The 15,515-nt window shown below is 40.6% G+C and overlaps 1 protein-coding gene across 1 annotated transcript in view; it reads right to left on the bottom strand.

The window, feature by feature from the left end:
- Positions 1 to 8,712: 8,712 nt before the first annotated feature.
- The window catches only part of FAT4 (FAT atypical cadherin 4), a 200,842-nt gene continuing 194,039 nt past the window's right edge, over positions 8,713 to 15,515 (bottom strand). Inside the window, exons 16-17 of the mRNA XM_075287307.1 lie at positions 13,485 to 13,746; positions 8,713 to 11,484 (exon numbers count right to left, since the gene is read on the bottom strand). Of these exons, the coding sequence (XP_075143408.1) occupies positions 9,626 to 11,484; positions 13,485 to 13,746 (2,121 nt within the window). The 3' untranslated portion in view covers positions 8,713 to 9,625. The remainder of the gene's footprint in view (positions 11,485 to 13,484; positions 13,747 to 15,515) is intronic.

Below are 15,515 nucleotides of genomic sequence, written 5' to 3'. Positions count from 1 at the left end.
CGCCAGCGTCCTATCTGAGAGGGTGTTCAGTGCAGCCGGTGGCATCATCACTGACAAGCGCACCCGTCTGTCAGCTGAGAGTGCCGACCGGCTCACTTTGATAAAAATGAACCACCAATGGATAGAGCCTTCATTTTTGTACCCACCTGTGTAAAGCACCCCAACATGAAACTCCATGTCTGTACTCAACCTCTCCAATTCCTCCGCATCCTCATACTCATCCACCATAAGCGTTGCACAATTCTGCTAATACTAGGCTCCCTCCACCCTGATTTCCCCCAACTCTGCTGGTTAGAGGCTCCCTCCACCCTGATTTCCACCAACTCTGCTGGTTAGAGGCTCCCTCCACCCTGCTTTCCCACAACTCTGCTGGTTAGAGGCTCCCTCCACCCTGCTTTCCCACAACTCTGCTGGTTAGAGGCTCCCTCCACCCTGCTTTCCCACAACTCTGCTGGTTAGAGGCTCCCTCCACCCTGCTTTCCCACAACTCTGCTGGTTAGAGGCTCCCTCCACCCTGCTTTCCCATAACTCTGCTGGTTAGAGGCTCCCTCCACCCTGATTTCCCCCAACTCTGCTGGTTAGAGGCTCCCTCCACCCTGCTTTCCCACAACTCTGCTGGTTAGAGGCTCCCTCCACCATGAATTTGCCAAAACTGGGCTGGTTAGAGGCTCCCTCCACCCTGATTTCCACCAACTCTGCTGGTTAGAGGCTCCCTCCACCCTGATTTCCACCAACTCTGCTGGTTAGAGGCTCCCTCCACCCTGATTTCCCCCAACTCTGCTGGTTAGAGGCTCCCTCCACCCTGCTTTCCCACAACTCTGCTGGTTAGAGGCTCCCTCCACCATGAATTGGTCCAAACTGGGTTTTTTAGAGGCTCCCTCCACCATGAATTTGCCCAAACTGGGCTGTTTAGAGGCTCCCTCCACCATTAATTGGTCCAAATTGGGGTTTTTAGAGGCTCCCTCCACCATGAATTTGCCCAAACTGGGCTGTTTAGAGGCTCCCTCCACCATGAATTGGTCCAAATTGGGGTTTTTAGAGGCTCCCTCCACCATGAATTTGCCCAAACTGGGCTGTTTAGAGGCTTCCTCCACCATGAATTGGTCCAAACTGGGTTTTTTAGAGGCTCCCTCCACCATGAATTGGTCCAAACTGGGGTTTTTAGAGGCTCCCTCCACCATGAATTTGCCCAAACTGGGCTGTTTAGAGGCTCCCTCCACCATGAATTTGCCCAAACTGGGCTGGTTAGAGGCTCCCTCCACCATGAATTGGTCCAAACTGGGCTGGTTAGAGGCTCCCTCCACCATGAATTGGTCCAAACTGGGTTTTTTAGAGGCTCCCTCCACCATGAATTGGTCCAAACTGGGGTTTTTAGAGGCTCCCTCCACCATGAATTTGCCCAAACTGGGCTGTTTAGAGGCTCCCTCCACCATGAATTGGTCCAAATTGGGGTTTTAAGAGGCTCCCTCCACCATGATTTTGCCCAAACTGGGCTGTTTAGAGGCTCCCTCCACCATGAATTGGTCCAAACTGGGTTTTTTAGAGGCTCCCTCCACCATGAATTGGTCCAAACTGGGGTTTTTAGAGGCTCCCTCCACCATGAATTTGCCCAAACTGAGCTGTTTAGAGGCTCCCTCCACCATGAATTGGTCCAAACTGGGTTTTTTAGAGGCTCCCTCCACCATGAATTTCCCAAAACTTGGCTGTTTAGAGGCTCCCTCCACCATTAATTGGTCCAAACTGGGCTGGTTAGAGGCTCCCTCCACCATGAATTTGCCCAAACTGGGCTGTTTAGAGGCTCCCTCCATCATGAATTTGTCCAAACTGGGGTTTTAGAGGCTCCCTCCACCATGAATTGGTCCAAATTGGGGTTTTTAGAGGCTCCCTCCACCATGAATTTGCCCCAACTCTGCTGGTTAGAGGCTCAATCCACCCTGATTTTCAAAACAAATGTTGGTGCCAACCTCAACTTACTACAAGGGCCAAATTCACTGCTGGTGACAAGCTCTCCTCACTGCAAGTGCCAAATACACATGTTTCAAGGTGTTTTCCTACTGTCAGAGAGGTGGTATTGAGTGTGTAAAGTGTGTAGTTGTTAGGCTGTGATGTTGGGGTAATAGAGGGTCTTTGGTGTGTTAGATGCCCCCAGACATGCTTCCCCTGCTGTCCCAGTGTCATTCCAGAGGTGTTGGCATCATTTCCTGTGGTGTCATAGTGGACTTGGTGACCCTCCAGACACGGATTTGGGTTTCCACCTTAACGAGTATATGTTCCCCATAGACTATAATGGGGTTCGAAACCCGTTCGAACACACGAACATTGAGCGGCTGTTCGAATCGAATTTCGAACCTTGAACATTTTAGTGTTCGCTCATCTCTACTTATTATAGTCACAGCACAATAATCAGACATCTGCCTGGTAATGAGTTTTGTATCTGTGTATCCATCACATGACCATTACTGATTTTTATCCACTGGCAGTAAGCAGAATGAATGGCAGCAACCAGAGATCTAGAAAACCATGAGGAATTGATACAGTGCTTTACGCTAGGTTCACACTAGCGCCCGGAGTCCGTTCTCAGCTTTCCGTCAGACCGGATCCAGCCGTGAGCGCCGGTGAGCGTTTTATGCTCTCTGCCGCGAAACCATTTTTTAAAAAAATCGGACCCAGAGTACTGCATGTCCGACTCTGTGTCCGATTTAAAAAAAACGGTTTCGCGGCGGAGAGCATAAAATGCACACCGGTGCTCACGGCCGGACATCTTTCAAACCCATTCGAATGAATGGGTATGAAAGAGTCCTGCAGGTTTCCGTCTACTGCCTCTGTTTTGTGCAGGAAACGGAAACCTGCAGAACGGAGACCGGGCGCAGATGTGAACGAGCCCTTACCGTGATAAGGCAAACCGGTGCATTAGAAGTTATCATCAGTCTTCTCACTATTTCATATATCTTCTCTTGTACACAGAAAATATTTGCTCTTGTGTTATCACTGATGATCTTTGGATTTGTATATGATCATATTTACAGTCACTGATTGATAGCATTTACTAACTGCTTCACCAGTCCAAAAGATTGTTAATAAGAAAAGAGAAGACCCTTACATCCATTCAAAAATGGGAAAACTGTCCTTGATTCCCAATTCAGGACTTTTAGACTGCAGCACAACCACTACTACTACTATCGTTTGTGTATCTTTATTAGAGATGAGCGAACATTGTTCGGATGAGCCGTTCCGAACAGCACGCTCCCATAGAAATGAATGGAAGCACCTGGCACAGCGACCGACCACCAGCAAAGTGTACGTGCCAGGTGCTTCCATTAATTTCTATGTGAGCGTGCTGTTCGGAACGGCTGATCCGAACAGTGTTCGCTCATCTCTAATCTTTATATATATCTTCCTCCCTTTACACAGTACATATAGGCATATAAATACAGGGGGTCAGTATCTGTGTGGCAGGCATTGTTCTTTCATTGATGCATGCTTTCCTTTATCGCTGGAAAAGCACCAACTGAACACAATTACAATACACTGTACATTTCTTTGTGTGCGGTTGGGCAAAGCTATCATGTTTAGTACAAAAAGTTTCATGATATGGGCACAAGTATGTGTTATACAGAGACAGAAGTTACAGGGCTGGAGTACGCACCGTATGTGCGCAGTGCTTTCAATGCACGTATATTAAATAATCGATTCCCTAATTTTTATATAAAGTAATGAATTAAGAATTGATAAATCCTAATATATCGTTGTCATCAAAACATGAAAAATGATGTAAAATCAAATCATACATCTACTGAGAAAATAAAAAGCCAAGGATCTCTTAGTACCAGTAATAACCAAGGAATGTTAAGCCATCCGCTAAACATCATTTTTATGTTATTTTCCAACACATTACCAGACTGCTCTGCTATAGCTATGTTAAGTAATAAACACCAAGCCCATACGTTAGTGGATAATGTGTGGGTTGGCAAGCTTCGTGCTTTCAGGTACATTTTGTAAGCCCCACTTCAGAGCCAGCCAGGTACTTGTAAGGAAGTAGAAAAGACAAAAATTCCATGAAGCACATATAATCTATTATGACAGATGGAGGAAACTCATAACTGACAATGGAATAATCATTTTCACTTCTAGTAACATGTTCTGGGGAATTAAGAAGGTTAACAGGATGGTTTGACTCCAGAATCTGCAGAAACGGGTTACAGACATGGTTTGCAAATGTGAAGGCAATTGCAATGTGTATATATTATATATTAAAGGCCAATATTTTTTAGTACATCTTTTCCAGTTCTGGTGAAATTCCATGTACAGCCATTCTACACCCTATTTTTAACTCAAAGAGGTTTCACTTTGGACAGTACCTTTTGTTAGCCCAAATTTTTATCCCCATATACAACTTTTCTCCAGCAACACCACAGTGTAGAGAAGCAATGCAGATTGCCTAGCGAAACATCCACATGTGAAAGAGGCCTTTTGTGGCAGCTCTGTGATCTGACTAATAAAGGAAGGTGCTGAATAGGATGCTACTTTGTATTAAAAGTTATATAATACAAAAAAAGACCAAGGTTAACTTCTTACAGTTGTGTAACCCCAGAACAAGGTGGAAGTGTCTCCATGTCCTGTATGTCATAAAGTGTTACCACCCACTTGGCTAGTATACCTTAATTTTCATCAACACTAAAAGGTCTCATATTTTTGGAATGGACAGATTTGGAGAAACAAAACACCAAAATGATCAGGGTGACATCACCTATCAGATGACTAGGGAAACACTCTGTTAAACTAAAAATTATAAAATTTAAGCTGTGTTAGAATTGTTGGACCACAAGGTGATAAGAACTAAAATTGTTGGAAGTGATGGGAGGTCCTTTTCTATTACAACTATATTAAAACCTACAGCGTTTTCGCAGTTATGTCACATGCTGCATGTCCGATGCAGATATTTTCTGCAATGTGTGGATGGGATTAGCCAGAATCCCATCTACTTTGCAAGTACTGTAAAATGCAGTAGTTTTTGTCGCGGTGTTTTCGCAAATGTGGGAATTTCCCCATTAACATAACCATATTTACGTTTTTCAACAATCAAAAGTTAAACATTTTTGAAAATGTAAGTAACTAAAAAGTAACTCATGGCTGAGTTTCTAACAAGTCTTAGACCACAAGAGAATTCCTGCGTTCATGGTCATATTCACTAGCAACTGATCAAGACTGTCACCACACAGATTGCTAAGGTAACTTTTTAAAACTGTGCAAAATTATTATTCAATTCTAAATAGAAATATGGTTAACTATTAATTTTTAAATATTTTTATGCTTATGGGAAAACCATTGCGGTTTTGAAAATCACAGCATGTCAATTATACCTATGGAAACGCTGACTGACTCCCTATAGGTATAATTGAAGCAGAAGGTCAGACTTTCTGTGAAAAGCGATGCGGGAAAAAATGCAATGCATTAATACCACGGCATGTTTTTCCTGCGGGATGCTACATGGGGCCTTAGCCTAAAATGCAGCATTTCTTCTGTGTTTCCATAGCAGACAAAAACACTGACTTTCCACAACATGGGGTGACAGACTAAAGGAAAACATAGTTTAATGTAATCAGGGCACCTTGTGCTATATGTTACCTGTGGTAAGGAGGTAAAGGCAGATTAAATGATTTTGCAGGTTCCCTTTATATGACAATGTAAAAAAAGATGGCATGTGCAGTTGCAAAAAACAGGGCTCACAAGCCTTAAAGGGGTTGTCCCATCTCAAGGATCCTATCTATACTGTTAGATTATGTAAATTGAAGACTTTTCCTAAATATATTACTTTAGAAATGCTGCTTTGTTTTCATGTGAACTTATTCCTCTCTTTGTTTACTCAGCGTTTACATAGCACTGGACCTGTGTGATAAGACAAGTCATTCACTGCTCTCACTGTTATCTGCAGTTCTGCCAGTAGGACAATCAGTTCAGATAATTGCTTCATATTACTTCATAGTGTCCCATTCAGCAAGCTGGGGGGGGGGGGAGAGAAATACAGGAAGTGAGAAGAAGAGATAGCAGGCAAACTGCTGAAACAGTAAGATAGGGAAACCCCTTTAGGCCAGGGCTCCATGGATCAGAAACGCTGTGAATTGCCCGTGGCAGAAACCTCATGGAAAAATTGCAACATTTTACAGTAAGTGCAAAGTGGATGGGATTCTATTGAATCCTATGCCCACTTTGCTGTAAAAACAACGGTGCGGACACGCTATGATATCCAAAACCGGCGTTGTTTTGGAAATTGCAATATGTCAATTATATCTATGGAAATGCCAGTGGTTTCCCCATAAATATAATTGTAACAGAAAGTCTGAAGCCCAAAAGCAATACTAAATCTATAAATGATAACAAGAAACATAGACTAATCCTGATGGAAACATTGCTACAGAAATCCTGCAGGCGGTAAAGGGGTCTTCTCCATCTTTGACTGGAGACTGACTTGGGACTTCGTATAGCCAAGTGACGCTTAACAATCTTTTTGTGCCTCTTACATAACTATGAGAAGGTTAAAGGGGGAACATGGCCACACTTTTGGGATGCTGAGGGATCTCTATATATTTATCAGTTTTAACAGTAAAATGAGTGTTTATCATTCCTTTAAAGAAAGTGTTCCTCCTTCCTAATATGGAATTAAAGAGTCTTAAAGGGGATATTCGAGACTATGATGATGCTTTTGTGGCTTCTTCACTACTTATCAAGCACAGAACCATGCATCGTACAGTCACTATGCTTGGTACTGCAGCTCAGGCCCCTTCATTTCAATGAGTCTGATCTGTTCCTTGTCCCTGTAGCCCATAGCCATTATGTTTCTGCCTTGGAAGAGGAAGTGGACCTTAATATTATAGTCTCAGATAACCTATTAGGATTTTCAGTACGTATTCTCTCAATGCAGTGATGCTCACTACTGTTGCTTTAAGGTTGCCATGCTGACATGTGAAGCTTTCACTGACTCAGTCAGAGGTCTGAGATGATGGTCCCTCCAATCGGCAGCTGGGGAGGGATACTTAGGGTCTGTTCAGAACTTTCTATGTGCTTGCTATAAAAATTTTTTTTATCTAGGTTCCTGTTCTCAATAGAAGTCTGTTTGCTGTTTTCTTGGTGACTGACTTTGGCTAGTTTACTGGATATCCACTTGCTTACTGTTTTGGCTTTGACTCTGAACTCTCGGCTTGACCTCATCTTGAACGCGATTCTGATTTGGATATTCTGTGCTCTCCTGATTTGACCTTGTTTGTTTTTGCTGTGATTCCTTGTCTGATTTCAGTTTGTACTGCACTAGCTACTGGTTTGATAACCTGTTTCCAGATCCGGCCAAGACCATCTGACCTCACAGAAGGCTCTGGTGAAGACGCCTGGGTAGCCTTAAGCTTTAGCTGTCAGGACAGTGTGAGATTTAGGTAGCTTGTCCTACTGCTCTTTGTTATCTGCCAGTTTCTGCATTTTTGGGAATTGCTTTAGAGGCAATTTCATGACATCAGTGCTTTAAACTAGCATTATGCTATGTCTAACCTTATACTGATAAAACACCATATAACACAGCATCTAAGGTAATAAACTAGGTACAGTACCTGGACTAATAAACTACACAATTACATTTACAGAATAAAAGAATACTTTCTAAGATGGACTCAATCTCGGGATATCTTCAACTGAAAACAGAAGTCATCTGAACAGAAAACAGGAAATTAAATTCCCTTCTTATGAAATAGACTATAACAAGTAGCTTGTGTCCATAGTACATTACAGATTGCCACAACGGCAGTCTATATTTTGCAGACATACTCTCAAGGAAAATGTAGAAACTTGAAGCTGTCCACCTTCGTCATTCACTGCTGCTTACACTTATCTGTGTATTATGTAATTTCCTAGACCAATAGTACACAAGATTTTCAGTATGAGCTTGACTGTTTGTGGATCCCGAGTTAGGCTTTTTACTAGGTAAACAGATACATGAAGAGAGATACCCCATCATAACTACATCAGCCACAGTTCCTTAGCCATGGCCTCTTCACATATGAAACTGAAGGTCAATTTCTCTGCTTTTTTCTATAGTGAATATTTTGTTAGTGTGTTGAGGACTCAGTAGCCTTTAAGATTTGCCTATGAGCATTCTAGAAAAATCACAATAAAACAAGACTAAACGGGTGCAGGTTTCCTATTGTGCTAAGGCTGGATGGAGAACAACCTAGAAATATTGAAATCTCCTGGCATTGGCATTGAAACTTACTGTACTATCAGGCTACGGCCCCGTTCCCATGGAGTAACGTGCCGCTCATTCTGACACGTAAACACATGTCAGAGTGAGCGCTTCAAAACAGATCCCATTGACTTCAATGTGTAGCGCGCGTAAGACGGCTTCCATTAAAGTCAATGGGATCTGTTTTGAAGCGCTCACTCTGACACGTGTCAGAATGAGTGTCGCGTTACTCCGTGGGAACGGTGCCTACCACTGCTATTAATATATTAGCCTTTAAACTTTATAACTAGAAATAGGCTTTCAGTATTTTTACTGAAAATCTAATTAAATTCCACACAAAATCTAGATAAGTAGACAATAAATGCACGACACAAAAGTAACTTACCTTGCAAACACAATATTTTAAATAAATATTTTAATTTTATTATTGACATTTACAAGAAGGAAAAAAAAGCATACTGATATGTTACAATTGTATCAAAATTTGAAAAATATGTATGTTACACAAGTAACAGATTTTACAGAAAAGCATTTTCTTGCTTTCCCTGAAAGTAAGAAAACTATACAGCATAGGAAAAATACCAATATCAAAAACAGATCAGATAAAAGCACTTAAAAAAAATTGTTCCACAGTACAAAGCATCACAAAAGTGGAGTTCAAATGTCAACGTACAAATTTCTATGTAAGAATTTCAGTAAAAACTAGTATCAAGGTTTCAACAACTTATTTCCCGTTTTTAGTGACTGTTTGGAAAAAGTCTTTACAAAAATAAATCATCTGAAAGCAATGGATGCAATTTTGAAATGTCTTCATTTTACAAAGACGGAACTTTTAAAAAATGTTTTTGTTTTTCTTAGGAAATTAATGTAAAGAAGATCTATAGTGTGACCATCTTCAATCTACTATAATCCCTTTTTTTACTACCCATGTTGCCAATATTTTGTGTTATCCATTATTTGTCTGTAAGGTTATAGTCTACATACATTAGAAGTTCTTAGAGAATAAATCTGTCTTTCGTTGTCCTTATCCCTTCAGAGCGATTCAAAAAACATGAAGAACTACATTTTTAATATTACCATAACTGAGAAAAACAACATCAATTATAACATCCACAAGTATCACAATGGGACCAGTTTAAAGTAGGAAGACTACTTAGCTTTGTGCATGCTGGAAATTAGGTTGTGACGTGTAATACATGCAGGTAAATTGAATAATGAACACAATTGCTTTAAATACATCTCAGTCCTTTCCAGCAGCAATAAGTTTATTATTATAAAATGTCTCCTTAGATTATAGACTGCACTGGCCGGTTCTTAAAATGGAGACGTTTTGTTGTAAACAAACATATAATGTTTGACTGTCATAAGCGTTTGCAATTCAACAATCCAGTTATGCCATATCTAGACATATTGTTCTGTTTCTCCTTCCTTAGAACCTGTTTTAGATGGACTTGCCTTTGATTCTTCATTAACATTTGTTGAAGCCTTTTCTGGCAGTGAAGCCAGATCTTTGAAAACATCTACATAATGCCCAAAACCTGGACCCCAGTTCAATAGATTGTCCCAGTTGAAATTGCTAGCTTGCTGGGTTAGCTTCATAGGTAAAGTACTATCAGCTGGTAGAGTGGCTGTAGGCGATTGAGCTCCTGAAGGTCCACCCTCACCTCTGCGGCCTGGATATCTCCGAGGCTTTAGTCTAGCACCGTAATTGTCTTCATCATCTGCATCTGACTCATTAACTTGAGTTAATTTTGGCATTCTTGATGTGTACACCATTGGCTTGTCTCTGTCATACTCCATTTCTGAGCATGTGAAAGACTCATGTGAATCACTGTCAGATGATGATTCTGGAGCAGGAATTCCATCAGCTGGATTCCTAATTCTTGAGAGAGGCCTTTGGCAGTCCTCCTCTGATGAAGATCTCCCATGGTCTGCACTGCAGATGCTAGGGTTTCTTGGTCTGGGTGTATTAAGCCTTTCTACTTCTTCTATTGAGAGACCAACAGGGGGTCCACTTTCCATAGGAATCTGGCCTATAGGTTGCTTAAGGCGACTTCCTGGCCTGGAGTTATGGCCTGCCATTGTTTGGGGACTCTTGCTTCTTCTACCCAGACGAGTTGCATAATTAAAAATACCAGGCTGGCAGACATCATTATGCATTTCCAATGATGAAAGGTGTAGTTCTCGTGCTGGACTGCTTCTGTAAAATGTTGAAGACTTAGAAAATGGAGCTGGACTATGACGGGACAAAGCATTAGGAGGAGGACATCCAGAATGGCCAAGTGTAGCAGTTCTAAGTCCCTGGCTGTATGATGGTTGATATGTTAAACTGCTTGCACCCAAAGGCAGTGGAGATTGTCGTGCAAAGCCAAGTGGACTATGTCTCTGAATTGAGAATTTGGGAGTATGGCTCCGGAATTGCTTATAGTGTTGAATAATATCAGCATCGGAGGGAGCAATACTGCTGGCATTATCAATATCATAGTGCTCTATTTCTGTATCAGGCATAGCTAAAGGAGCACTAGGTATTATTTCTGAGCCATGTTGAATATCTGTTTCATCATATATGAGATATGGATTTTCCCTTTCAATAATATCAGGTTTAGGGTTCCCTTCAGGCTGTTTTCGAATAGTCATGTCATCACCATATGGTGGAATATTGTCGGGATCATCAAATGCAACATTCTCACTTCCCTTTTTCTTCTTTTCTTTTGGTTTCTTCTCCTCTTTTGGCACTTTATTTTTTCTTCCTCTACACTGGTTACACAAAATCAAGCTAAGGACCAATAGAGCAAGAATAGTAGCACAGCTTCCAACAATTGCTGGGACAGCCCAAAGTGGGAGGGATAGCTGCTCAGTATTTGTGCTTACAGTACATATATAGCCTCCATTTAATCCACTCTTACAAACATTACCCTGAGGGCAAACTACACCAAGACAAGCTACGACAGATTCACAGAGTTTTCCAGTGTGTGTCTCAGGACAGATGCAGTTAAATCCAGATTGGGAATGAGGTTCACAACTTCCTCCATTTTGGCAAGGGTTTGAGGAACAATCCCCAGGCGGTACACAGGTGTATGCATGCCACTGATTTATGCACATTAGATCCCCCCAACAGGGATTACTGGCACATATATTAGGACCTCTACATCCTAGTTTAACTGATGACTCAGATTTAGATATGCGAACCATATCATGTTTTCCACTGAATGGAAGATTCTCCCGGTTATACTTCACATAGGCAATGCAGCCATCAAAGCCTAAAAAAGGAAAAGGAACATTTTAACATATCATACTAGCAACTATGTACAATTTGGGCTTTATGCAATTTTATGTTTTATGGATTTAGTCTACAATATGTAATAAAAGTTTTAATAAAACAGCATATTACTTAAAATGGCTGCATAGCTTAAAGCAGTGCATTTTGCAAATGTGTAAGAAAAAGCAGAATAAGAAGCTTATTAATATATATTTGTTATAGCTCAGAGCTGATATGCTCATTGAGCAGCGCCATCTTGTCTTTACTGCTCATCAGTCCCAAAGTGGCTGCTGATTCACAGACACATAAACACAACCACCCATCAATGGCCTCCTTTAATTGTACTGACAAGGTCATGTGAGAGTAGTTCATTTGTTATACCATGAGAGCTTTTTAGTGGCGGTTGATGGACTGGTTTGCTCACTTTACCCTTCATCAGTGTCCCTGTTGGAATAGTGTAGACAGGGGAACAGACTGTAATAAAAGGGTTCACTGCTGCTCAACTGGGACATCAGCTATACAGCTTTAATATCTATCTATCTATCTATCTATCTATCTATCTATCTATCTATCTATCTATCCATAGCATAAATATTCTTCTAGATGGAATTAGGAGAACAGAGTGCACTCTGTACACCACCCTATAGAGGGCAGCATCCTTAACATCATGAACGACTCAGTTATAAAGTCTTTTAATCATGATGTGGATTTAATTGCCAAATCAGTATTTCTGTCCCAAAAGGAACAGATTCCCAGCTATGGGAATCTGTTCCTTTTGGGACAGAAATACTGATTTGGCAATTAAATCCACATCATGATTAAAAGACTTTATAACTGAGTCGTTCATGATGTTAAGGATGCTGCCCTCTATAGGGTGGGGTACAGAGTGCACTCTGTTCTCCTAATTCCATCCAGGAGAATAGATTTGCATATTTTTTACCCATAATCCCTAGCAGAGCAGGAATGACTTGTAAGTCTCCGTACTGCCTATGTAGGCACACACTTTCCCTGATGTGGACGAGTGTCCCCAAACCCTATCCATAGCATAGTATCTTATTGTTCTATTTTCAGCACTTTTGAACAAGTTAAAGTGGTATTCCCAGCTCATACTTATAGATGAAGCTGAAGTTTTATGTGTCTTGCTCTATTTGGCAGATACAGCTAAATATGTCACTTCAGTATTTACAGATGGTTGCCTGAGTTAGAGACCTTGTCTGGTCAGACTGATGACTCATTTACTGCTCCAAGCCATTTATATTCTCTACTTTTCCCCACTTTGCATATTGCTTTTAGTTGCTGAGCCCTGAAAGTGCTCAAAAAGTTTCTGAATCAGAGCCTCTGTTATCTCTGTATGTAAATTCAGAGATAACTATGCAGGTTACAACCAGCACAGGCACGCTACTGGACTGGGATGAAAACCAGGAAGTGGAGGAGAGTGGAGACAGGGGAGCAGCTGAAATCATGAGATAGGGAACACTCCTTTTTAGGTCCTTGGGCATAGGTGGTGTTATATACCGATAGAAAGTCGATAGCGTGCTAAATTCAGTGCACTGTCGACTTTCCCGTTATGTGCCCTGGGGGAAGAGATATCAGTGCAATCACCGATAGCTCTTAACCATCAGAAGGGCATTCCTGACAGTCTACTGGGAACTACTCTCCTGACAGTAGTGTCCATTGCGCTATACTGTTAGAGGGCACATTCTTTACCGCCTAATTGCATCCATATCTCTTCCCCCAGGGCACATAATCTCTTTAAATGGAGTTTACCACCTCCACCAAGCATATTCAACTGTCATCATGTTACAGAGTAGACTACAATGGTAAAAACATACTTTGGTCATGCATATCACTTTTATATATATATATATATATATATATATATATATATATATATATATAGAGAGAGAGAGAGAGAGAGAGAGAGAGAGAGAGAGAGAGAGAGAGAGAGTTAGTTAATGGTAGTAGTAATAATAGTAGTTTATGAATATTGGGATGTTTTACCATTTTGATTGTTTTGAGGTATCTGTGCAGGCGGAGATCCACCAAGTTGAAGAGTGAGAACATTGAGACCTCCAAAGTCTTGTGTTACATGATGAATATCTCGGCTGTAGACTTTGTCCAAAGACAATGTAGTTAGTGAACCATTCTTCTCCATCAGAAGCGTATGCCACCTTCCATCAGCTACATATATTTCTGGGATGTTTCTCTCTACTTTTCCTGCAACTCCTGCATCTGACGTATAGTGTAATTTGCCATTCTTCACCTATTGAGAAGCATAGAATATCCATGTATTATTTTCCTACAGCTTTACCTCCTTGATTTCAAGAATTCTGAATTTTCCCCATGACTATGCAAGACAATTAGGACTGGCACCGAAATGATGGAAAAACCAAATTATATCCTGACATTATAAAAAAAATAGTCTTTACACCAAGCCACAAACTCTTTTGCAATGTTGAGATGCAGATATATTCAAGTTGGAGATATACATGTGTGACTAAATAGCTGTAGTGTTTTATGAGAGCACATAACCATTCCATGCATTTTATAATCATCTTATATAGGTGAGGGCGCCGTTAATTGGTCTGTGGTTCCAGCGCTCTTTGTTAGCTACATAGTCTATAGTCAATCAGAAACAGAATGCATTGCATTTAAATTGATCATTTTCTGCTTCACCTAATAAAAAGTATAATCTGGTAGACCCAGAGCAATAAAGCATTGTGGGTATATCAGACATTTTTCCATTTATCCAAGTAAATTATTTAGGACTGAGGGCAAAGAGATAGATAAATGAATACACATTGTTCACTGGAACCGTCGTACAGAAGGCACTTAGTGGCTTTTTTATGTATCGGCTCCATCTGTGACTTGAGGGCCAGCTGGTCTCCATTGTTTCTCGCCATGTCGCTCCTAGACAGCAAACTGCTACCAATCACACAGTACTCCCACATCGGCTTTTAGGTTTACTGTCAAACTAAATTTTACTATGACCGATTGACCGAACCTCCAAATACATATTCAACCTTAAAATCTGCTTTTGGGTTTCACATACACTTTTTCTACTGTATGTACTCAATATCATGCAAAATAGTAATACATGGAAATGTTTAATATTTCAGAATAGCAGACCTTTTTACTCAAATCATAATATATATTTATACCTATGTTTTTTTTTTTATATATATCTATAGATATGAACACATATGTATATTGGGAAGCATCCCAGAAGTCTTGGGAACTTTTGGCTAGTGATCTGTCCAATAAAGTGTTTTGCCAGCATTACTGCTGCTCTCATTTAGAATTATGACATGTCTGACTGAGCCATAGCCAGGGACTAAAGTTATCAGGTTCTTCAGGGAGAGGTAACTTCTGCAGACTTGTGTTTTCATACTGAAGGGAGAAAGATAGGGACACTTTTCTGGCTTCAAAACACCTTTCAAAGTCTGTAACTTGTTTGCCATCTTTAAACAAATTTAAGAAGAGACAAAGATCCAAATGTAAAATTAGATATGGCTTAGTCTGTGGAATTCATGAAGAACAACAGAAAGACTGCTACAGATGATAAAAGGTAATACAGGATTACCATGTACTTTGGAACGGACAAGAGAAAAAAACAGAACAATAGAGCGATTGCAGAATCGGGAAGAAATACTTTCATATATTTTGGGCTTAAAAACAAATGAAGATGTTTGTTAATTTGTAACTAAATTACAGGAAACTTGTCCCATTATACAAGTAGTGTGATCTGCATGCAACATATTATTATTATTATTATTATTATTTATTTATTTATATAGCACCATTAATTCCATGGTGCTTTACATTTGGGGGTTACATACAATACACAAAATATACAGGTACATATCATACTAACAGTGATCGTCTGGCACAGTGGGGTAGAGGGCCCTGCCCGCGAGGGCTTACAATCTATGAGATTATATATTATAGAGCAGGAGGAGCAGCGTAGAGCGATAAACAGTATTGTAAGGAACGTGTACGTGTAACTTGAAATGTATTGATGTAAATTACGGC

This window comes from Leptodactylus fuscus, chromosome 1 (genome assembly GCF_031893055.1).
Source record: "Leptodactylus fuscus isolate aLepFus1 chromosome 1, aLepFus1.hap2, whole genome shotgun sequence".
Classification (NCBI taxonomy): domain Eukaryota; kingdom Metazoa; phylum Chordata; class Amphibia; order Anura; family Leptodactylidae; genus Leptodactylus; species Leptodactylus fuscus.
This window is presented reverse-complemented; position numbering and strand designations above follow the sequence as displayed.